We start from the raw sequence: 23,800 nt of genomic DNA, 5'->3' as shown, positions 1-23,800 counted from the left end.
CACAAACTGTGTCTTTCAATCCGTCTTTGTCGAAACCACGTTAGGCACTGAAATTTTCTGAGGCTAAGTGCTAGCTTAAATAGTTCGCATGAAATGTGGCAACAGTGGTGCAACATTTTCGCGTGACAGTTCCACGAAAACAGGAGAGGAGGCGAAATTTGCTAAGTGCTCTCAACCAATCAGCAGCCGGGATTTTTCCTGCATTCATTTTTTATTTTCATCTTAACTTTTGAATACTTTAACAAAGTTTTATCAACTTTGTGAGGTAGTCTACTTGCAATTTAGGACTTCCCTTTCTTTTGGTGGATAAAGCATGCAGATTGCTTGAATTGGGTGGAAGATATAAGCGTTTAAACAATTACACAAATCGTTACACGTTCGCTTCGCGAAATTTTGGATTGACACCCGTGGACAGTGCCCTTAGGACAAAGTTCTTTGTCAAAATCTCAAAAGAAAATCGTTAATTTTAAAAATCAACTTTTTGATTAATGAGAAACTTTTTCCAAACTCCTAAAAGATAGGCGTCATACGCGCACCTTTAAGTAAAAAAAAAACTTTGAAGGCCTATCCAGCTCCATCTTGGATTAAAACATTTAAAATTACTTTAGAATAGTGTTCTTGTTGTTGTTTATGAATAAAAATAAGACAAAAAGTTCTTGAAACTTTTCCTAGATTTAATCGAGTCTGGACTGAAAGGACAATCAATTATCTATCAAGATTCGAAAAAATATATATATATTTTTGCACAGTTTTATGTATTTTTCTATAACTATTTAATACTTCAATAAGCGTACATTTGCAAACAAAATCAAAGTCTATTGATGCTGCTAGTTTATTAAAACTCAGTACTTCTGATTAATTTAGAAATTATCCACTCATCGCCTCCATCTCAAGGCGTTCCTGCTCCCTAAGATAGTCTTCCAGCCAGCGAGGATCAATGTCGCATGTTTCAGTGTTTCCATAGCCGCACACTCCAATCTGCGGATAGAAGATGAAATCCGGTGGGCAGCTGTCCACCGAGGGTTGTCCAAGAACGCACACCACAAACTGGGTACAATCGCCGGGGTGAGGCAGGATATCGATCACAATTCCTCGGCAAATGTCACTCGGGATGTCTTCGGGAACTGGCGGGCGCGTTGGTTCCAAAGTGGTTCCAGATCCTTCCGTGGTCGGTTCCGTAACTTCTGCCTCGTCTCCCCAGCAGACCACGTTCTCCGGATGGTCGCACACTCTACGATTATAGTCGAAGAGGGTTCCTTCGGGGACACAGGTGATTTCGTCACTCTTAACTCCGTTGCGGCAGATGTGGAAGTTCGTGCAAGTTTCAGAGGGAATTATGCTTCCGTCCTCCTCTAGCTCACAGCGATCTGGGTTGTAGCACTCGACATTCTCCGGGTGATCGCAGACTTCGCGAACGTGATCGAACTTCGTTCCCTCTGGGCGACACTCCAGCTCCATCTCCAAACCATCCTGGCAGGTCACGAAGTAGGAACAATCGTTCAACGATGGGAACAAGGTATCATCTGGAAGATCAGTGCAGCGATTCCTTGAAGGGATTGGCGTCGTAGATTCCGTCGAATTACACGGCGGTCTGGATGTTGTTGTACTATTTGTACTGTTAGTACGATAATGGTCAATATCACCAAAGAACGATGCGCTTGTAATTGCTCCTGTGCCTAACAGCAGACACACGGCGAATAAACCCCAAGAAGTCATGACTGGGAATTTCCTTGTTTAGGGCTGTACTGAATAGTACCTTTGAGGTTTTGTGGTTTTTATACAACCCAATAATCTCTTGCCTAGGCATAGTCCGATTGGCTTTCTGTTATCGTTAACGGAGTGATTGATTCTGGCGTTCTGCAAAATGTTCCGCGAATTCACGTCAACCAAGGGGGCCCCTTTACTACCTTGAGCTAGGTCGTAATGATATGCCAACGATGGCGATTAGATTACTTCTTAGCTAGCAACGGGTCAAACGCTTTTGCCACTTGCATCGCTATGAATTTCTCCTCTAGTAAGGAAGTTCTCACAACACCGAGCCATAAACATTCTCGATCATTGAAAAATTGACGTCAACATCGCAGCTTATACCATCCTCCCGATAACGCATTTAATTTATTGCACGCCCTATCTGTTCAATTAACTGGTTCAGCAGTCGACGACTTTCTAGTGGATCGTTCGCCACTGGTACATTGCAGATAAGTAAACAAACAAAGATTTGGGAGACCATAAAGATACAACATATCACAAGCTACAAAAAACGGTCACACGATTTGGCGCGATGCTCGTGCGGCTTGTAAGAAGTATACTGTATAGTAACGAAAGACGTCAGTACAGACGTCTGATTATCCGGAGATTTTTTTTTACAATGTTGATACCATTGTGTGTAGTGCCGCAGTTATCAAATTTCTTCGCCCACGTGAAGTTAATCTTCGCTTTATGAGAGTGTTTCCAAGGTAATTCTCGGAAAACAACAGTCCTGTTGATTACAAGTAGCACGGGATTGTATACTGTAAACTAGGACATTGTACATGGTATTGCTTTAAAAATATTGGTTTGTCAACATGGAACAACAAATCTCAAACGTTTGTTTTATATTGAAAATTGATAGAAGGTGTGAACTAACAGGCTCTTGTCGCAAATAAACAATCAATAACAATTGATTTTTTTTTCATTGATTCTTACGTAGGGTAGAGTAGTCATCAATGAGACACGGGGAACAATGATAATATGGCTCTCACAAGTCGTAGTTTCAACCATTAAGGCTCATATTTGGGGGAAAGGTGTGTCTACTGGATACACGTCTGTCATAATAGTGGCTATGGTTATGGATGCTCCCTTGCAAAGTTATTCATAAATGTTTGATTCTGTAGTTTAAAAGTAAATTATGGCCAAAAAAATTACTTCGCCCGTAGGCTGCCACTAACACCAAAACTAAAAAAAATCAGATTTCTTTCGTCGTTCCATAGGCGATAAGTTGAGCTACAATGTCCTTTCATCAGATTTGAATAAAATTTAGTATACCCAGAATCCAGGGCTGTTTCATTGTTCCTCACTCCTTTCAGCCCATGGGTAACAATGAGACACTTTGATTTTTCTTCGATATTTTCTGCAGTGAGATAGTTGAATAAATCTGGATCTAGAGGTCGGAACAATCTCATATTTTGGTCAATGTTAGAGCACATTAAAGGAAAGAAAATGCAACAAAAAGCTCATTAAAATATGCTGATGAAAAAATTACAAAAACCGTTGAAAGTTAAAAACCAAAAGTGTCTCATTGATGAATACTCTACCCTATTTCTCAGAATCTGTTCACATGTTTCAATGAAGACTTTGCATCCAGCCTCTCTAGATTTATTAACTCCAACTGGGTTGTGTCCGGGACCGTGGTGCAGGGGTAAGCGTGATTGCCTCTCACCCAGTCGGCTTGGGTTCGATCCCAGACGGTCCCGGTGGCATTTTTCGAGACGAGATTTGTCTGATCACGCCTTCCGTCGGAAGGGAAGTAAATGTTGGTCCCGGACTAACCTACAAAGGTTAGGTCGTTAGCTCAGTCCAGGTGTAGGAGTCGTCTCCCTGGGTCCTGTCTCGGTGGAGTCGCTGGTAGGCAGTTGGACTAACAATCCAATGGTCGTCAGTTCGAATCCCGGGGTAGATGGAAGCTAAGGTGTAAAAAGAGGTTTGCAATTGCCTCAACAATCAAGCCTTCGGACACCTAGTTTCGAGTAGGAATCTCGCAATCGAGAACGCCAAGGCAATGCTGTAGAGCGAATAATTTGATTTTTTTTTGGGTTGTGTAAACTCTGAATTGTATTTGAACCCTCGTCTTGGCAGGACTTGGCCATGACCACAGTATATTTCAACTGAGACGGAATGAATGTTTGATATTAAAATGTCCATGAATAGATATCACTTTTAGATTTTTTGATATGGGATTTAGTTTTTAATTAGATTGATGAAAAGGGCGATATAAGTACTAATTAATTGCTTATTTTCTAGACATTTCCTGAAATTCTTCAGCTTATCTTGATCATTGCCACGCGCTTGTGATTACAACTGACCCTTGCACATAAAGTGTTTTGAATTGTGCGTGATCTAATTGCAAATGAATATTATCAAAATCCTCCATTGAATACAAATTACCCCAGACAACGTTGTTATTCGAGTGATAACAGCTATCGGAAATCCAACTGTACACCACCTTTGATTTATCAAGATTTGCGACTTAAAGCTCGTATTAAACGCCGCTATTGCTTTATTCAGTTTCATTCGTCAAAATCAAGTCGAAGGTTAACAATGAAAACCATCGTGAGCCTTGCGATCCTCGTGGCCTTCGTAGCCACGGCCAGCGCAAATCGCTGTGCTAACGAACCGGAAGGAACCGTGCTACCATCGCGAGAGTGTCAATTCTACGTGCTGTGCCAGGGAGGTCGTGAACACCAAGTACGCTGCCAACCCATGGGAACGTTCTTCGACGTGCGTCGGTTCGAGTGCGACAGTCGTCCGAATGTCGAGTGCTGGGATGGTGGAGATATTTCGACCACCGAACGTCCTGGAAATGAAACATCGACACCAATCCCTTCAAGGAATCGCTGCACTGATCTTCCAGATGATACCTTGTTCCCATCGTTGAACGATTGTTCCTACTTCGTGACCTGCCAGGATGGTTTGGAGATGGAGCTGGAGTGTCGCCCAGAGGGAACGAAGTTCGATCACGTTCGCGAAGTCTGCGATCACCCGGAGAATGTCGAGTGCTACAACCCAGATCGCTGTGAGCTAGAGGAGGACGGAAGCATAATTCCCTCTGAAACTTGCACGAACTTCCACATCTGCCGCAACGGAGTTAAGAGTGACGAAATCACCTGTGTCCCCGAAGGAACCCTCTTCGACTATAATCGTAGAGTGTGCGACCATCCGGAGAACGTGGTCTGCTGGGGAGACGAGGCAGAAGTTACGGAACCGACCACGGAAGGATCTGGAACCACTTTGGAACCAACGCGCCCGCCAGTTCCCGAAGACATCCCGAGTGACATTTGCCGAGGAATTGTGATCGATATCCTGCCTCACCCCGGCGATTGTACCCAGTTTGTGGTGTGCGTTCTTGGACAACCCTCGGTGGACAGCTGCCCACCGGATTTCATCTTCTATCCGCAGATTGGAGTGTGCGGCTATGGAAACACTGAAACATGCGACATTGATCCTCGCTGGCTGGAAGACTATCTTAGGGAGCAGGAGCGTCTTGAGGCTTTGGCAATGAGTGGATGAACATGATGTTTTGTGTTTTTGGGTGTGAAAGAAGAAGAATCGATGTTGTTTATAGCAGGCCTGACCAACCTTTTTGGCTCAAATGTCACATTTTTGGTCGTCAAAAATATTTTTTTTATGGTTCATTTCATGGAATCGGTTCACAGATGACCTCTGAAATTAACATTGACAAAAGATTGAAAAAATATTTTTTCATGTTGTTTCTATGTAAGTTTTAAGTGGAAAATTACTTCGGCACGCGGGCCAGATTAATTTTTGACGTTAAATCTAGATAAAAACGACTTGTATACATATTTTTCAAACATTTGGAAAAGCTATGTTTACAGGGCATCTGAGAACCGATTCCATCAAATAAACCATAAAAAAATAAACAATTTTAATTTTGACAGTCAAAATGTGAAATTTGAGACAAAATGGTTGGGCAGGCCTGGTTTCTAGTATTATAATAACGTATGAGATAAGAAAAATCGATTTTGCCTAATGTATTACAATACAATGAACTGAAATATTTTAAATTAAGGTAGTATTTTAAAACGTTAAATCATAAATAAATCGGTAAAATCATACTAATTATTTTTAAATAAATTTAATCGTACCCTTGTATCTGCACTAGTTTTTAATCAACAAGTCCACTACATATTGTGGTTTGGTTGAGCGTTTTAGCAGAATGCATTACTGTACATACTCATACGATCTATTCAATATTACCTCGCCACATCTTCTAAGGAGATTATTAGCCGGAATTACAAAAAAGCACAAATAAATGAATGTTTTTTACTGAATACAAAATTATGTTTTGTTTAGTTTTACCTTGAAATGCTAATTTTAACCAATTTTTCAAATAAACTCACTAGAAAAATTTATGAGAAGTTTAAAATTGTCACAAACTAGCTTTAAGTACTTGTATTTGATACAGCAACAACATTTACTTAAATAATTCACTCAAATCGATCAAATTTCGTAGTTTCATTAGGAGTAGTCGATATGTATACATAAAGGTGGGTCTAGGAGATAACTCCTTCAAGCATCACGGGATTAGTTTTTTTGGGTTAGTAGGATAAGGCATTGGCTTTTCGATGCCTCCCGAGCTACGATGCTATGGGGAGGACTTACCTTATATGAGCAATTCTCGCTGAAACCGTCCCACTAGATGCACATGTTCTCAAATCGTTACGGCAATGTTCTCATTCGATTCAGCGCACCAGCAAACCATTAAAACAACCTTCGATCCAATGAAAATGTCAGCCGTTAGCCACCTGTAAATAAAAACTTGTATTGAACTATGGATTTTTTCGAAAAAATGCCCTAATTTGGAGAAATGATATCTCCCAAAATACATTACCAAACATCAAAAAGTTATATATCGTTGGAAAGGTAATCGCGAGGGCTTTCTATCGAACTTTGAAAAACATTACAAAAATTATTTTTTCAAGGGTAATTTTAAGGGTTTTTGAGAAACTTACTCTTAATTTTGAATTTTGACCGTGTTCGCAACCACTTATCATTACGCAACCATTTTCATTCGAAAGATTGGAAGATTTTGCATAAAATCAACTTGAGAAAAGTAGTGTAATGAAATAGTTTTCGTATAGTTATTAACGGATGAAAGAAATTAGTAAAATTTTAGTTAAAAATAACCAAAGCTCAGACTTCAGAAATGAACCTAATTTACAGTCAAAACAAAGCAGGATTGTTTTTGAGCCGAATGTACAGTCATCTGAGGCAAATCTGGACATATAGGATGAATAGGGACAGCTATATCAACTATACTTTCACTTATCAGATCATATTTTTAAATTGATTATGTAAAAACATACATAAACAAACAAGTTTCTAAATTTTATGCAATTAAGTACTCTGAAAACTTATGTCCTTACTTAGACTGTAGTCTCGATTCGCCACATTTCAATGAAGTAATATTTTATGTACAGAATTTGTTTTGGGAAGATCTGCTTTATTTGTATAACCTCAATCGTGCACAAAAAAGTGCAAATTTCAAATCAATATTTTTTGATCAAGTTAAAATTGTATGGAGCTGTTGATACCATAAAAAAAAGAAAAAAAACTCGATTTTCGTCCAAATTGGACTAGATCCTTTTATTTGACACCACCCCAAAGTTTCACTTTTCTGCAAACAATTTTAAAAACCTTCATTGACAAACTGCGATATCTCTGAAACCGCAAGCCGTACAATGTCGAGTCAGAACTAATTAGACGTGGAATTAATAAGTGTAGTCTGTTTTTCAATTAAAACATTTTTCAATGTTTTTATGTTGCACAAATAAAAATTTTAAATTTGGTTTTTATATTGAGAGTAATTAAAAATTAAACTTAAATGAATCCCAATTTTTTTTACATAGAATGGAGAAGACGCACCTAGTGACAATCATTTTGTCACCGATTACCATAAAATATTTTTGATTCGTTGTATATACCAAATTGTACCCTTATCACTTGCTTTCAAAACGTAGTACTAGAATTCACCTCAAATTGCTTTTATGTCGAGTACCAGGCAATTACCCTAAAAAATAAGTGCGTAGCTTTGCCCCGTGTGTAGGGTAAAGGGATTTTTAACTTTTTTTTGTTTTAATTTTAATTATTTTTTCATTCAGTTTTCAATTGGGGGCAGTTTTTAATCTCAAATTAAGGTAAATTTATCGTAAATTGACTTTTGTCTTATGAAAGGGCGTAGTCCAATTTGGACGAAAATCGAGTTTTTTTTCTTTTTTTTTTATGGTATCAACAGTTCCATACAATTTTAACTTGATCAAAAAATATTGATTTGAAATTTGCACTTTTTTGTGCACGATTGAGGTTATACAAATAAAGCAGATCTTCCCAAAACAAATTCTGTACATAAAATATTACTTCAGTGAAATGTGGCGAATCGAGACTACAGTCTAAGTAAGGACATAAGTTTTCAGAGTACTTAATTGCATAAAATTTAGAAACTTGTTTGTTTATGTATGTTTTTACATAATCAATTTAAAAATATGATCTGATGAGTGAAAGTATAGTTGATATAGCTGTCCCTATTCATCCTATATGTCCAGATTTGCCTCAGATGACTGTACATTCGGCTCAAAAACAATCCTGCTTTGTTTTGACTGTAAATTAGGTTCATTTCTGAAGTCTGAGCTTTGGTTATTTTTAACTAAAATTTTACTAATTTCTTTCATCCTTTAATAACTATACGAAAACTATTTCATTACACTACTTTTCTCAAGTTGATTTTATGCAAAATCTTCCAATCTTTCGAATGAAAATGGTTGCGTAATGATAAGTGGTTGCGAACACGGTCAAAATTCAAAATTAAGAGTAAGTTTCTCAAAACCCTTAAAATTACCCTTGAAAAATAATTTTTGAAATGTTTTTCAAAGTTCGATAGAAAGCCCTCGCGATTACCTTTCCAACGATATATAACTTTTTGATGTTTGGTAATGTATTTTGGGAGATATCATTTCTCCAAATCAGGGCATTTTTTCGAAAAAATCCATAGTTCAATACAAGTTTTTATTTACAGGTGGCTAACGGCTGACATTTTCATTGGATCGAAGGTTGTTTTAATGGTTTTTTGGTGCGCTGAATCGAATGAGAACATTGCCGTAACGATTTGAGAACATGTGCATCTAGTGGGACGGTTTCAGCGAGAATTGCTCATATACAGTATGTAAAACAAGTATTTACACTCCTTGGGCACTATGCACATTTTGTGATGAAACGTGTAAACAATTTAAAGTTTGACAGAAACCTAGTACTACGTTCAGTTCAGAAACTCTTACCGAACATTTTGCTTTAAAAAGCTCACGAAAAGATGATTTCTATAAAAAGTTATATATTTAACAAATACTATTAGGGTAATTCTCTACCAACTCACACGAAATCGGGAAAAGTTGCCCCGACCCCTCTTCGATTTGCGTGAAACTTTGTCCTAAGGGGTAACTTTTGTCCCTAATCACGAATCCGAGGTCCGTTTTTTGATATCTCGTGACGGAGGGGCGGTACGACCCCTTCCATTTTTGAACATGCGAAAAAAGAGGTGTTTTTCAATAATTTGCAGCCTGAAACGGTGATGAGATAGAAATTTGGCATCAAAGGGACTTTTATGTAAAATTAGACGCCCGATTTGATGACGTACTCAGAATTCCGAAAAAACGTATTTTTCATCGAAAAAAACAATAAAAAAGTTTTAAAAATTCTCCCATTTTCCGACCTGGCTGAAGTTATCCTGGACGGTTATCCTACGGCCGCTAACGGCGGCCATCTTTATGGCATCCAGGATAACTTCTGGTTATCCTACGGCCGATTATGAAAAATAAAAATGATTAAAGGAAGTAAACATTATTTAAACAATTGCAAGGCTCAGTGTTAAAAAAATATTAAAATGAAAAACAAATAAAGATTAATGATGCAAAATTCAAATTTACAAAAAAAATCTGAAAAACCTAAATGCTCCCAAAAAGAAAAATGAATGAATGAAAATAAAAATTCAAATCCTCGTTTGGCCAGCTATGAGGGGTTAATACAATTATTTTAATAATGCAGAACATTATTACCTAGTTCTACAAGCATGTTTTTCAATTCGGCATGCTTGCCAAGTAATTTAAAAAATGTTTTCCGAACATATTTTAATAAATTTGGAATAAATTCAAAGAAATTCTCAAAGAACCTCGTAGGGCTAGCTATGGGGAGTTGATAAAATTATTCTAAAAATGTAGAACATTATTTCCAAGTCCTACAAGCATGTTTTTCAATTCGGCATGCTTGCCAAGTAATTTTAAAAATGTTTTCAGAACATATTATAAACAATTTGGAATAAATTCAAAGAAATTCTCAAAGAGCCTCGTAGGGCCAGCTATGGGGAGTTGATAAAATTATTCTAAAAATGTAGAACATTATTTCCAAGTCCTACAAGCATGTTTTTCAATTCGGCATGGTTGCCAAGTATTTTTTTAAATGTTTTCTGAACATATTTTAATAAAATTTGGAATGAATTCAAAGAAAATCTCAAAGAACCTCGTAGGGCCAGCTTTGGGGAGTTGATAAAATTATTCTAAAAATGTAGAACATTATTTCCAAGTCCTACAAGCATGTTTTTCAATTCGGCATGCTTGCCAAGTAATTTTAAAAATGTTTTCAGAACAAATTATAATAAAATTTGGAATAAATTCAAAGAAATTCTCACAGAACCTCGTAGGGCCAGCTATGGGGAGTTGATAAAATTATTCTAAAAATGTAGAACATTATTTCCAAGTCCTACAAGCATGTTTTTCAATTCGGCATGCTTGCCAAGTAATTTTAAAAATATTTTCAGAACATATTATAATAAATTTGGAATAAATTCAAAGAAATTCTCAAAGAGCCTCGTAGGGCCAGCTATGGGGAGTTGATAAAATTATTCTAAAAATGTAGAACATTATTTCCAAGTCCTACAAGCATGTTTTTCAATTCGGCATGGTTGCCAAGTATTTTTTTAAATGTTTTCTGAACATATTTTAATAAAATTTGGAATGAATTCAAAGAAATTCTCAAAGAACCTCGTAGGGCCAGCTTTGGGGAGTTGATAAAATTATTCTAAAAATGTAGAACATTATTTCCAAGTCCTACAAGCATGTTTTTCAATTCGGCATGCTTGCCAAGTAATTTTAAAAATGTTTTCAGAACATATTATAATAAATTTGGAATAAATTCAAAGAAATTCTCAAAGAACCTCGCAGGGCCAGCTATGGGGAGTTGATAAAATTATTCTAAAAATGTAGAACATTATTTCCAAGTCCTACAAGCATGTTTTTCAATTCGGCATGCTTGCCAAGTAATTTTAAAAATGTTTTCAGAACATATTATAATAAATTTGGAATAAATTCAAAGAAATTCTCAAAGAACCTCGCAGGGCCAGCTATGGGGAGTTGATAAAATTATTCTAAAAATGTAGAACATTATTTCCAAGTCCTACAAGCATGTTTTTCAATTCGGCATGCTTGCCAAGTAATTTAAAAATATTTTCAGAACATATTATAATAAATTTGGAATAAATTCAAAGAAATTCTCAAAGAGCCTCGTAGGGCCAGCTATGGGGAGTTGATAAAATTATTCTAAAATGTAGAACATTATTTCCAAGTCCTACAAGCATGTTTTCAATTCGGCATGCTTGCCAAGTAATTCAAAATGTTTTCAGAACATATTATAATAAATTTGGAATAAATTCAAAGAAATTCTCAAAGAACCTCGTAGGGCCAGCTATGGGAGTTGATAAAATTATTCTAAAAATGTAGAACATTATTTCCAAGTCCTACAAGCATGGTTTTCAATTCGGCATGCTTGCCAAGTAATTTTAAAAATGTTTTCAGAACATATTATAATAAATTTGGAATAAATTCAAAGAAATTCTCAAAGAACCTCGTAGGGCCAGCTATGAGAAGTTGATAAAATTATTCTAAAAATGTAGAACATAATTTCCAAGTCCTACAAGCATGGTTTTCAATTCGGCATGCTTGCCAAGTAATTTTAAAAATGTTTTCAGAACATATTATAATAAATTTGGAATAAATTCAAAGAAATTCTCAAAGAGCCTCGTAGGGCCAGCTATGGGAAGTTGATAAAATTATTCTAAAAATGTAGAACATTATTTCCAAGTCCTACAAGCATGGTTTTCAATTCGGCATGCTTGCCAAGTAATTTTAAAAATGTTTTCAGAACATATTATAATAAATTTGGAATAAATTCAAAGAAATTCTCAAAGAGCCTCGTAGGGCCAGCTATGGGAAGTTGATAAAATTATTCTAAAAATGTAGAACATTATTTCCAAGTCTTACAAGCATGTTTTTCAATTCGGCATGCTTGCCAAGTAATTTTCAAAATGTTTCCTGAACATATTATAATAAAATTTGGAATAAATTCAAAGAAATTCTCAAAGAACCTCGTAGGGCCAGCTATGAGAAGTTGATAAAATTATTCTAAAAATGTAGAACATTATTTCCAAGTCCTTCAAGCATGGTTTTCAATTCGGCATGGTTGCCAAGTATTTTTTTATATGTTTTCTGAACATATTTTAATAAAATTTGGAATGAATTCAAAGAAATTCTTAAAGAACCTCGTAGGGCCAGCTTTGGGGAGTTGATAAAATTATTCTTAAAATGTAGAACATTATTTCCAAGTCCTACAAGCATGGTTCTCAATTCGGCATGCTTGCCAAGTATTTTTAAAAATGTTTCCTGAACATATTATAATAAAATTTGGAATAAATTCAAAGAAACTCTCAAAAAACCTCTTTAAGCCAGCTATAAGGAGTTGATAAAATTATTTTAAAATAAAGAACACACTGTTGAAGTTCTATTAGCATGTACTTTTATTCGGCATGCTTAATTTCCTAGTAAATTGAAATATATTTTAAGAAAATGTTTAATAAAAATAATTTTGTTTTTCATTTTTAAATTAAGTTATCAACTTCTTATAGCTGGTCTCACGATTTTTTGTTTTGAATTTCATTGAATTTATTCAACATTTTAAAATATGTTCTGAAAACATTTTTAAAATTACTTGGCAAGCATGTCGAATTGAAAAACATGCTTGTAGGACTTGGAAATAATGTTCTACATTTTTAGAATAATTTTATCAACTCCCCATAGCTGGCCCTACGAGGCTCTTTGAGAATTTCTTTGAATTTATTCCAAATTTATTATAATATGTTCTGTAAACATTTTTAAAATAACTTGGCAAGCATGCCGAATTGAAAAACATGCTTGAAAGACTTGGAAATAATGTTCTACATTTTTAGAATAATTTTATCAACTTCCCATAGCTGGCCCTACGAGGTTCTTTGAGAATTTCTTTGAATTTATTCCAAATTTTATTATAATATGTTCAGGAAACATTTTGAAAATTACTTGGCAAGCATGCCGAATTGAAAAACATGCTTGTAGGACTTGGAAATAATGTTCTACATTTTTAGAATAATTTTATCAACTCCCCATAGCTGGCCCTACGAGGCTCTTTGAGAATTTCTTTGAATTTATTCCAAATTTATTATAATATGTTCTGAAAACATTTTTAAAATTACTTGGCAAGCATGCCGAATTGAAAAACATGCTTGAAAGACTTGGAAATAATGTTCTACATTTTTAGAATAATTTTATCAACTTCCCATAGCTGGCCCTACGAGGTTCTTTGAGAATTTCTTTGAATTTATTTTAAATTTTATTATAATATGTTCAGGAAACATTTAAAAAAATACTTGGCAACCATGCCGAATTGAAAAACATGCTTGTAGGACTTGGAAATAATGTTCTACATTTTTAGAATAATTTTATCAACTTCCCATAGCTGGCCCTACGAGGTTCTTTGAGAATTTCTTTGAATTTATTTCAAATTTTATTATAATATGTTCAGGAAACATTTTGAAAATTACTTGGCAAGCATGCCGAATTGAAAAACATGCTTGTAGGACTTGGAAATAATGTTCTACATTTTAGAATAATTTTATCAACTCCCCATAGCTGGCCCTACGAGGCTCTTTGAGAATTTCTTTGAATTTATTCCAAATTTATTATAATATGTTCTGAAAACATTTTTAAATTACTTGGCAAGCATGCCGAATTGAAAACATGCTTGAAAGACTTGGAAATAATGTTCTACATTTTTAGAATAATTTTATCAACTTCCCATAGCTGGCCCTACGAGGTTCTTTGAGAATTTCTTTGAATTTATTTTAAATTTTATTATAATATGTTCAGGAAACATTTAAAAAAATACTTGGCAACCATGCCGAATTGAAAAACATGCTTGTAGGACTTGGAAATAATGTTCTACATTTTTAGAATAATTTTATCAACTTCCCATAGCTGGCCCTACGAGGTTCTTTGAGAATTTCTTTGAATTTATTTCAAATTTTATTATAATATGTTCAGGAAACATTTTGAAAATTACTTGGCAAGCATGCCGAACTGAAAAACATGCTTGTAGGACTTGGAAATAATGTTCTACATTTTTAGAATAATTTTATCAACTCCCCATAGCTGGCCCTAGGAGGTTTTGACTGTTCAGTTAAATCCTTTCATTTATTTCTGAGGAGCCTTGGGATTTTTCAGAATGTTTGAATTTATTTAATTTTGAATCCGTTAGCTAAATTATTCACCTTTTTTAAGATTTTGGAAAACCAAACTATGTTATTGTTTAAACAGTGTTTAATTTCTTGAATCATATTTATTTTTCATAATCTGTCGTAGGATAACCTAAAGTTATCCTGGATGACATAAAGATGGCCGTCGTTTTTAGCCGTAGGATAACCTCCCAGGATAACTTCCCATCTAAGAAAAAGATGGGAAGTTATCCTTTGACAGTTATCCTACGGCCTACAGCCGCCATCTTTATGGCGTCCAGGATAACTTCCCCGGGATAACTTCCACGATCTCATTTTCCGTTACTCGACTGTAAAAAATTTTGGAACATGTCATTTTATGGGAAATTTAATGTACTTTTCGAATCTACATTGTCCCAGAAGGGTCATTTTTTCATTTAGAACAATTTTTTTCATTTTAAAATTTCGTGTTTTTTCTAACTTTGCAGGGTTATTTTTTAGAGTGTAACAATGTTCTACAAAGTTGTAGAGCAGACAATTACAAAAATTTTGATATATAGACATTAGGGGTTTGCTTATAAACATCACAAGTTATCGCGATTTTACGAAAAAAAAGTTTTGAAAAAGTTACTTTTTGTGTTTCTCTTTGTTTCGTCGTCCGTGTCTGTCGCGGGTGACCATGAACGGCCATGATCGATGACGACCAACTTTTTCAAAACTTTTTTTCGTAAAATCGTGATAACTTGTGATGTTTATAAGCAAACCCTTATGTATATATATCAAAATTTTTGTAATTGTCTGCTCTACAACTTTGTAGAACATTGTTACACTCTAAAAATAACCCTGCAAAGTTAGAAAAACACGAAATTTTAAAATGAAAATTTTGTTCTAAATGAAAAATGACCCTTCTGGGACAATGTAGATTCGAAAAGTACATTAAATTTCCCATAAAATGACATGTTCCAAAATTTTTACAGTCGAGTAACGGAAAATGGAAGAATTTTAAAACTTTTTAGTGTTTTTTCGATGAAAATACGTTTTTTCGGAATTCTGATTACGCCATCAAATCGGGCGTCTAATTTTACATAAAAGTCCCTTTGACACCAAATTTCTATCTCATCACCGTTTCAGGCTGCAAATTATTGAAAAACACCTCTTTTTTCGCATGTGCAAAAATGGAAGGGGTCGTACCGCCCCTCCGTCACGAGATATCAAAAAACGGACCTCGGATTCGTGATCACGGACAAAAGTTACCCCTTAGGACAAAGTTTCACGCAAATCGAAGAGGGGTCGGGGCAACTGCTGTGTGAGTTGGCGGAGAATTACCCATTATAAAAATCAAAAATGGTGCAAAAAAAAAGTTTGTACACCTTTCGAAAAACTAACATAAATAATGTTATTTGCAATTGCAAATGAAACATTTTGAAGTTGGTATAACATTGTTTTGGGGATCTTTGTATCGATAGAATAGATTTTCCGTTGGAGTTTCGTACCAACCCGGAATTACGTCGTCGGAAAATCCACCGGCATCATAACCGGTCCACGATTCACAAGTCAACCTATGTGGCATCGGAAAGAGCATAAAATTTACGATCTTTTGATACCCAGACATCTAGGTGTTCTATAAAACCCACGGACCCACGGAATTACTCCGGGTTGGTACGAAATTCCAAAGAAAAATCTATTCTATCGATACAAAGATCCCCAAAACAATGTTATACCAACTTCAAAATGTTTCATTTGCAATTGTATGGTAATATATTGACATTTAATTGAATTAAAAGTTTTCAAAATTAAGTATAGATAAGTTTTAAATAGAATTTCCAGAGTTTTATAAGTTTTTATGCTAAGTAGTTCGTAAACTTTAAATTGAATCCAAATGATGTTTTTAATCAGTCAAAAATGCCTATTTGGAGTTCGTAGACTGGATTTATGGTGATTTGTCAGAATTTCATTTGATAAACGAGTTCTTTACCGTGAAAATTTTATTAATTATTCGAAAAGTTAATGCACAATTTACCCGATGCCGTGCCTCCTGATCAACGATGATACAGGAAGGGATTTTAAAATCACAATCAATGCAATCTTAATTAAAGCACAAAAAAATACAATCACTGAATATGACGTTCGTAACATGAATAATCCTGCAAGGCAGGCGCGCTTCTCCACCGTCCAATATCGACTGAAGCAGGCAGCACAATTAACACTAATCACTGAAAAAAATACTTAGAGAAGTTTGCCATAAATAATCAATCTTATTTTTTAATGTTTTACGTAACGTTTCGTTGATTATATAGCCTCTTAAATTTTGATTGACCTTTTCAGGCTGCAACATTCTTGATAAACCTGTCTTTTTTGCATGTTCAAAAATGGAAGGGGTCGTTCCACCCCTCCGTCACGAGATTTCAAAAACGGACCTCAGATTCGTGATCAGGGACAAAAGTTCACGCAAACTGAAGAGGGGTCGGGGTAACTTTTTCCGATTTTGTGTGAGTTGGTAGAGAATTACCCATGCATAATGTTTTTAAAAATGTTTTACCTGTTCAGTTGGTTTGCAATTATTAGTTTCCAATATTTCTTTATTTTTAGTTGATTTCAACTGATATTTTCAACGTATATTTCCATTGAAATATTGAAGTTTAAAAAAAATAGTTTTTTGTCCCCTTACATAAACTTTGATAAATATTTGCAACGGCCTTACTTGTTTCCAAGAGTACAGAGAAAAAAAGGTCATAAATTTTAGTTTCAGGTTCAAAAAGAATTGTCATCCAAAGACTAGCCGAGAGTACTCTCTGAAAGATTTCTGCAAGGATTTTTGGTTGCACAAAAAACAAAATACGCCCTGAAATAGTAAATCAAAACAAACTGTTCTCTAGCGGAACCATTTTCATTTTAAGCATTATTGAAATTTTTCTAAATACCGTCACATTGTGACGGCGACACATTATGTCTAGGGGATGAGATTGGGTCATACTCCTCAGACCTAATGTCACCCCTGTACACCGAGTTGAATGAATAATCAGTACTCATGATACAAAGAGAAAAAAGAATTCCCAAAATCGTGAACAAGCGTTCATGAAAATGGGAACCATGAACAAAGTGTTCAAATGCCATGGTACGTTTTTGAAAATCGTACAATGGGATTTGAAAACCTTCTTCGTGGTTCCCATTTTCATGAACGCTTGTTCACGATTTTGGGAACTCTTTTTCCCCCTGTATACTTTTTAATATATATTTTTGAAGATAATCTTGTAAAATCACTCAAAAGTTCAAATGCTGACTTACCAATTGTCAAGCTCAGTACACTTTGGTAAAGCTCTTTATGATGTGTTTGGATTGATTGTACGGATCAAACGCAGATTTGCTGGCTTTGTATCTGACGAGGTTGAAAATCTTATCTGCCGAACAAGATGAATGCTCATGGTGCGATAGACCAGGAAAAATGTTAGCGCGTGCAGCTTTATGAATGTTTCAATTTTTACAGCCGATATGAGTTATCACGAGCTGGGAAATCCAGTCTTGCGTTGGGATGTTTTTCTCAGAAATCATGAGGGATTTTCGAACAATATTTAAGAGAAGCATTTTTTTGTGGTAGGTATCATTTCAATTCAGTTCTTTAAACGATCATCATGAAAACGATTGTGTGCTTGCTTGCGTTGGCCTTCGTGGCTTCAGTCAGTGCTCTCCCGAGATCAACGAACCGTTGTGCGAACGAACCAAGTGGAACTATCCTGCCATCCCTTCAGTGCCAGTTCTACGTCGTCTGTCAGAATGGTCAAGAACACCAAGTGCGCTGCCAACCCATGGGAACCTTCTTCGACGTTAACCGCATGGTCTGCGACAGCCGTCCAAGTGTCACCTGCTGGGATGGAGTGGTCACTACGACGACGACCACCACCACTACGACTGAGGCTCCGGTGACCACCGAGGAATCAACCACTGTCGAACCGACTACCGAAGTAACCGAAACCACCGCTGAAGAAATCGTTACTGAAGAAGCCACCACCGAGGAAATCATTACGGAAGAAGCCACCACTGAGGAAGTCCCGGAGGAAACCACCGTGGAGGAAATCGTCACGGAGGAATCTACCACCGGTGAACCTGCCACGACTGCTGCTCCACCAAACTTTACCGAAATGTGCCGCGGGGTCGTCGTTGACATTTTGCCCCACCCAACGGATTGTACGCAGTTTGTGGTCTGCGTTATGGGCCGTTATCAGCTGGAGCAGTGCGATGAGGGTCAAATTTTCTACCCGATGGTGCGCGTTTGTGGGGTTGGAAACCCAGACCTGTGCGAAGCATAAGATCTCTTCAGTAAATTAAGTTCGCAGTTTTTAAATAAAATTAAAAATCATATTATAACATCTGGTTTTCTTTTTCAATGCTACTATTTTCATTAAAAAGTTATGATGCAATATTTGATATGATATAATATTATAATATTTAATACGTTTGGTATAATTTCACAACTCTTAATGCTGTATTGGCCAAAGTTTTATTTTTATCATAAATTGTTACATTTCTCTTGACCTCCTGATCATTTTGATCAACTTTTGTAATATGTACGTCCACGTGGTTTACAAATGGCCCCTGAAGTTTTGGATGCATTCAACAGGTATTTTTCCATATTCATAAGTACAAGCATAGGGCACCCAAGAGTCAATACCGTTGGAATTGATGAAGTTTTAGGGAAATGCAAGCAATTTAGAGATTTTTTATGTTTTTTTTAACCTCAAACTTCAAAGCCCGTTTACCCCACTTCCACTTTGTCGTAGAGGGCTCATATTTGGCATGAGTTCATCTCATGTATAGACAAACAAACGCTGAAAGTTTCATCTAAATCTGAGCACCTCGATACGACCTCTATAACAAACCGAGCAAAATCAAATACTGCCTCTTTAGTAACTCCTACTCAATCAGAAAAAAAGAACGTGGCCCCGCTACCCGCTATCATCTCAAGCATGTGAAACAAAAAAAAAACACATGAAAAATAAGTTTTCATTCTAGTGCGTCCATCCCGGGAATTCCCGGGACAAAAATCCCGGGATGTTTCCAAAACCGGGAATTCCCGAATCCCGGGACTTTTTAAATTTTGTCCCGAGAATTCCCGAAATTAGATGAATAGTTCAATACTTAGACTCGATAAGAATTTTATTTATTTATTTATTTATTTATTTATTTATTTATTTATTTATTTATTTATTTATTTATTTATTTATTTATTTATTTATTTATTTATTTATCTTCGTCTTGGTAAAGCATTCATATTTGTATTCGGCATGTATCAGCATTAATTTGGCTTGTTAGGGAAAATTGATGAAAATTTAGTTTACAGATTCGCCTTGCGCTTTTAATATTTTCTATTGAATTTTATTTATTTAATGTTCTGATTGTTTTGATTGATTTTAGTTACAACAGGAATATTACAAAACAATTAGTACACCGATTTCCAAATTTATTGCTCTAAAATCTCCTGTATCTATTCAGACTGCAGTCCCGATTATCTCCAGTTGGCGGTAGTGACTTAGGGATAATTTTTAAAATAAGTTTTAATATATAACATAAAATTCTAAACTTATCTAAAGTGTTGTTGTTTTAGACAGTTTCAATGTAATTGTTTAAGCTTTTGTAGTCATGTTATATAAATAAATAAAAAAGAAATATATATAAAATTGCGGTTCATTCAAATTCCAAAGCACATCAAAAAGCGATTTTAATGTGTTTTAAGCTATCTTAAAAACTGCTGTCCTTGTTAAGATTGAAGTGTAAATTATCACCAATTAACAGTATTGAGTTAATTCTGTAATTTTAGGCTTGAAAAACATAACAAATATAATGAAAACATAGATTTTATTACTGCTTCAAAAATTTCCCGGGATCCCGGGAATTCCAGGGATTCCAAAAATATTTATCCCGTTTCCCGGGAATTTCAAAACCCGGGAAAATTGGACGCCCTATTTCATTCCGATTTTTTCAACCACGTGCTCCCATTGCTAATAAGTTCCAGTGACAGGAGACATGTTTATTCCGGGAATCCGAAATATTCGAAAAATTCGAAAAATTCCGATAACCATTCTCGGAGTGGTCAGGTTAGACTAGAAAAAAAAATACAAATTGTCATATCATTCAATTACTGAAGTTCGATATGCAACATGATGGGTTATCTTGAAAAATTCAAGAGGGCCCTTCTTTGGATAAGCAAGACCCGCTCTAATTATTCTTTTACTTTTATTGCTCATACAACCTCCGGGCTATGAGCTGTCTCCAGATGCGCTGCCACTCTCCAATTCCGCTGCAGAATTGCAATTGCAGATGATTTCCAAGGGGTGCGCATGGTCGCTTCAGATAATTTCATAGCATTTATAAACGAAATTCATAATTTTTTTTGAGTAGGAACTTTGCACTGATTTAACTCTGTCTAATAAAGCGAGTTCAGGGATCCCAAATCTAAAAAAGTTTACTGGTTGATATCAAAGGTGTCGAGTTGTGAAACTGATCAAAATTTTCAATTTAAATTGGTATTTCTTGCACATCTTAAAGCTTTAGTAAAATAATTGAGCGAGTGTATTTGGGTGTCAAGCTGGTAGTTCAATAAACCTTAAATCATGCAATGTCCAACTTTGGAATTTTTAAACAATAATATAGCAATAATTCAACAACAATCCGTGCGTCTCATACGTTTGTACTTGTCCATCTCAAACTTTTATTCATATCTTAATTTATTTTTCGTCATATTCGAAAATAATGTTTCACTTTGCGCCTGTTTTTCACTCAAATAGATACTTTTTATGACTCATTCAAATTGTCAAGTGAATCATGTGATGTCAGTAGCTATAAGGTCCTCTGATTGATTGTATGGATTGATGAAGGATTTGTTTGTTTACTTATCTTTTGATTTGGAGCACCTTATCAGGTTGCCACGAGCCATGAACACTAGGGTGACAAGAAGACATTTTTGGGAGTTGGGAGAAAAAAAATATTTCTGAAATTTTAATAAAATTAAATAGCTTATAGAGTGGAAAAGCACTGTTAACTAATATTGCAATTTCTTATTATAAATATGCTAGTCCTCAACAGTGGTCTTATATTATTAAGTATTACGAGGCTTGTTTGTAGCTGCCCTTGGATTTTAAATGGGATAAAACTCGTGAAAATCGTGTAACATTTTTAGGGCTTAGACTCTAACTACAAACCTTTTCCAAACCAAATGTATAGCAAAAACTAACATAATCCACCTATGTGGTTGATGCCTTCCTCACTTTTTACCAACAATGGGTAATATGAGTGGTTTGGACACATATTTCAGCTTTTTTTAGATCCAGAAAAATAAGTAGACAGATTCAACTTAAGTGGTCATAACTCGAAACAGGGTTGCCAGATCTTCACTTTTGAGGACTCGTTGGAATGGTCTCTCGATTACCTAACCAAAGATGGGTCGGATGACGGATCCGGACATCGTTTGCATACATTTAATTGAGATCCGGCTTCAAAAAAGTACATAAATATCACTTAAGTGGTCATAACTTGAGACAGGGTTGCCAGATCTTCAATGTTGTAAGATCGTTGGAAAGGTCTCTCAATTACTAACCAACGATGGATCGGATGACGGATCCGGACAACGTTTGTATACATTTAATTGAGATCCGGCTTCACAAAAGTACATAAATATCACTTAAGTGGTCATAACTTGAGACAGGGTTGCCAGATCTTCAATGTTGTGGACTCAATGGAAAGGTCTTTTGATTACCTAACCAACGATGATGGATCCGGACATCGTTTACATGCATATAAATGAGATCCGGATTTATGTGAAAACACATTTTTATGCGTAACTTTTGAACTAGTTATCGAAACTTCAAACAATTCAATAGCGATGTATGGGACTCTAAACCAAGTCGATTGCAACTGGTTTGGTCCAAATCGGTTCAGCCAGTGCTGAGAAAACTCAGTGAGAATTTTGGTCACATACATACATACAAACACATTCACACACACACAGACATTTGTTCAGTTTTCGATTCTGAGTCGATATGTATACATGCAGGTGGGTCTTCGAGCTTTTAATAAAAAGTTCAGTTTTAGAGCAGGATTATAGCCTTACCTCAGTGAGGAAGGCAAAATCTAACCTACGCGTATAAGGAATCGTTCGCAAAAATTACCAAACTGCCAAATATATTGCAATCACTGGCGGTAGCAGGAGGGAAGTACGCTCAATTCAACATATTTCTAAATGTTTGCAGTGAAGTAAATGCGCAATTTTGGGCATAAATTTCCTTTTTTTTCTAGTCACTCTAATATGAACGAGGAGATGTACCATAGAAATACCGGCGCGTGCAGATTCCTTCGTCCAAATTTTACAACCGATACGAGTTATCACCGGATGAATGGGCTCGGATCAATATTTAAGGAGGAGATTCCCTCCAACAGCTACTGTTTGCTTCCAGCTTTTCAAAAGTGTAATATGAAACTCCTCGTGTGCTTCCTTGCGTTGGCCTTCGTGGCCACGGTTAGTGCCGTGCCAAGATCAACTGACCGCTGTGCGGACGTACCGAACGGAACCGTCTTGCCGTCAGTCCAGTGTCAGTACTTTGTCGTTTGCCGAAGAGGATTTGAGCACCAAGTGCGATGCACTCCCATGGGAACCTTCTTCGATGTCAACCGGATGGTGTGCGATAGTCAGTCGGATGTCACGTGCTGGGATGGAGAAGAGGCAACAACGGAAGGATCGGAGACCACCGAGGGAACCACTACCGATTCCAAGTCCTCGTCGGAAGAAACTTCGGAAGAAACGTCGGAGGAATCAAAATCTTCTTCTTCATCATCGTCATCATCTTCTTCTTCATCATCTTCTTCCTCTTCTTCCTCTTCTTCATCGTCTTCGGAAGAGTCAGATGAAACCTTCTCCCACGTTCAGCAAATCGCGTAAAACTAAGTTTTTCAAAATAAATCATCAATCTTTGATGTTTTGTTTACCCAAATATACTTCAATGAGTTTAATTGATTTCTGGTATCTAATTGCATTTGAGATGACAGTCAAGATTCTGGACTTCAGAAGTTAGTGAATTTGTATTTCAATTTAGTTTAGCTCCCAAGGGTCGAACTTTGTTGGCAAAACGAAACCTTCTATTCAAAATCCTCCAAGTATGTATTAGCGTACTATTATGTTTCTGAAGATTCGAATGGGAAGAGCATGTATTCGCATGTATTTTTATCCTTGGATTTAGTGTATAAGCGAGTGACGGAGGGGCGGTATGACCCCTTTCATTTTTGAGCGTGCGAAAAAAAGGGGTGTTTTTCAATATTTTGCCGTCTGAAACTGTGATGAGCTAGAAATTTGGTGTCAAAGGAACTTTTATGTAAAATAAGACGCCCGATTTAATGGCGTACTCAGAATTCCGAAAAAAACGTATTCTTCATCGAAAAACACTAAACAAGTTTTAAAAACTCTGCCATTTTCCGTTA

General features: G+C 36.0%; 3 protein-coding genes across 3 annotated transcripts in view; 2 read left to right on the top strand and 1 right to left on the bottom strand.

Moving 5' to 3' along the window:
* The window catches only part of LOC6035450, a 47,419-nt gene that overhangs the window by 13,815 nt on the left and 9,804 nt on the right, over positions 1-23,800 (top strand). Inside the window, exons 4-6 of the mRNA XM_038250447.1 lie at positions 4,176-5,257; positions 18,014-18,603; positions 22,794-23,260. Coding sequence (XP_038106375.1) covers positions 4,176-5,257; positions 18,014-18,603; positions 22,794-23,260 — 2,139 coding nt within the window. The remainder of the gene's footprint in view (positions 1-4,175; positions 5,258-18,013; positions 18,604-22,793; positions 23,261-23,800) is intronic.
* On the bottom strand, positions 792-1,763 carry LOC6035457 (protein obstructor-E). Its single transcript, XM_001845591.2, has one exon. It carries the CDS (start codon positions 1,714-1,716, stop codon positions 868-870), a length of 849 nt encoding a protein of 282 aa, XP_001845643.2. The 5' UTR covers positions 1,717-1,763; the 3' UTR covers positions 792-867.
* Positions 17,939-18,688, top strand: LOC119766523 (endochitinase-like). Its single transcript, XM_038251120.1, has one exon. The coding sequence runs from the start codon at positions 17,968-17,970 to the stop codon at positions 18,640-18,642; it is 675 nt and encodes a 224-aa protein (XP_038107048.1). The 5' UTR covers positions 17,939-17,967; the 3' UTR covers positions 18,643-18,688.

This window comes from Culex quinquefasciatus, chromosome 2, assembly GCF_015732765.1.
Source record: "Culex quinquefasciatus strain JHB chromosome 2, VPISU_Cqui_1.0_pri_paternal, whole genome shotgun sequence".
Lineage (NCBI taxonomy): Eukaryota > Metazoa > Arthropoda > Insecta > Diptera > Culicidae > Culex > Culex quinquefasciatus.
This window is presented reverse-complemented; position numbering and strand designations above follow the sequence as displayed.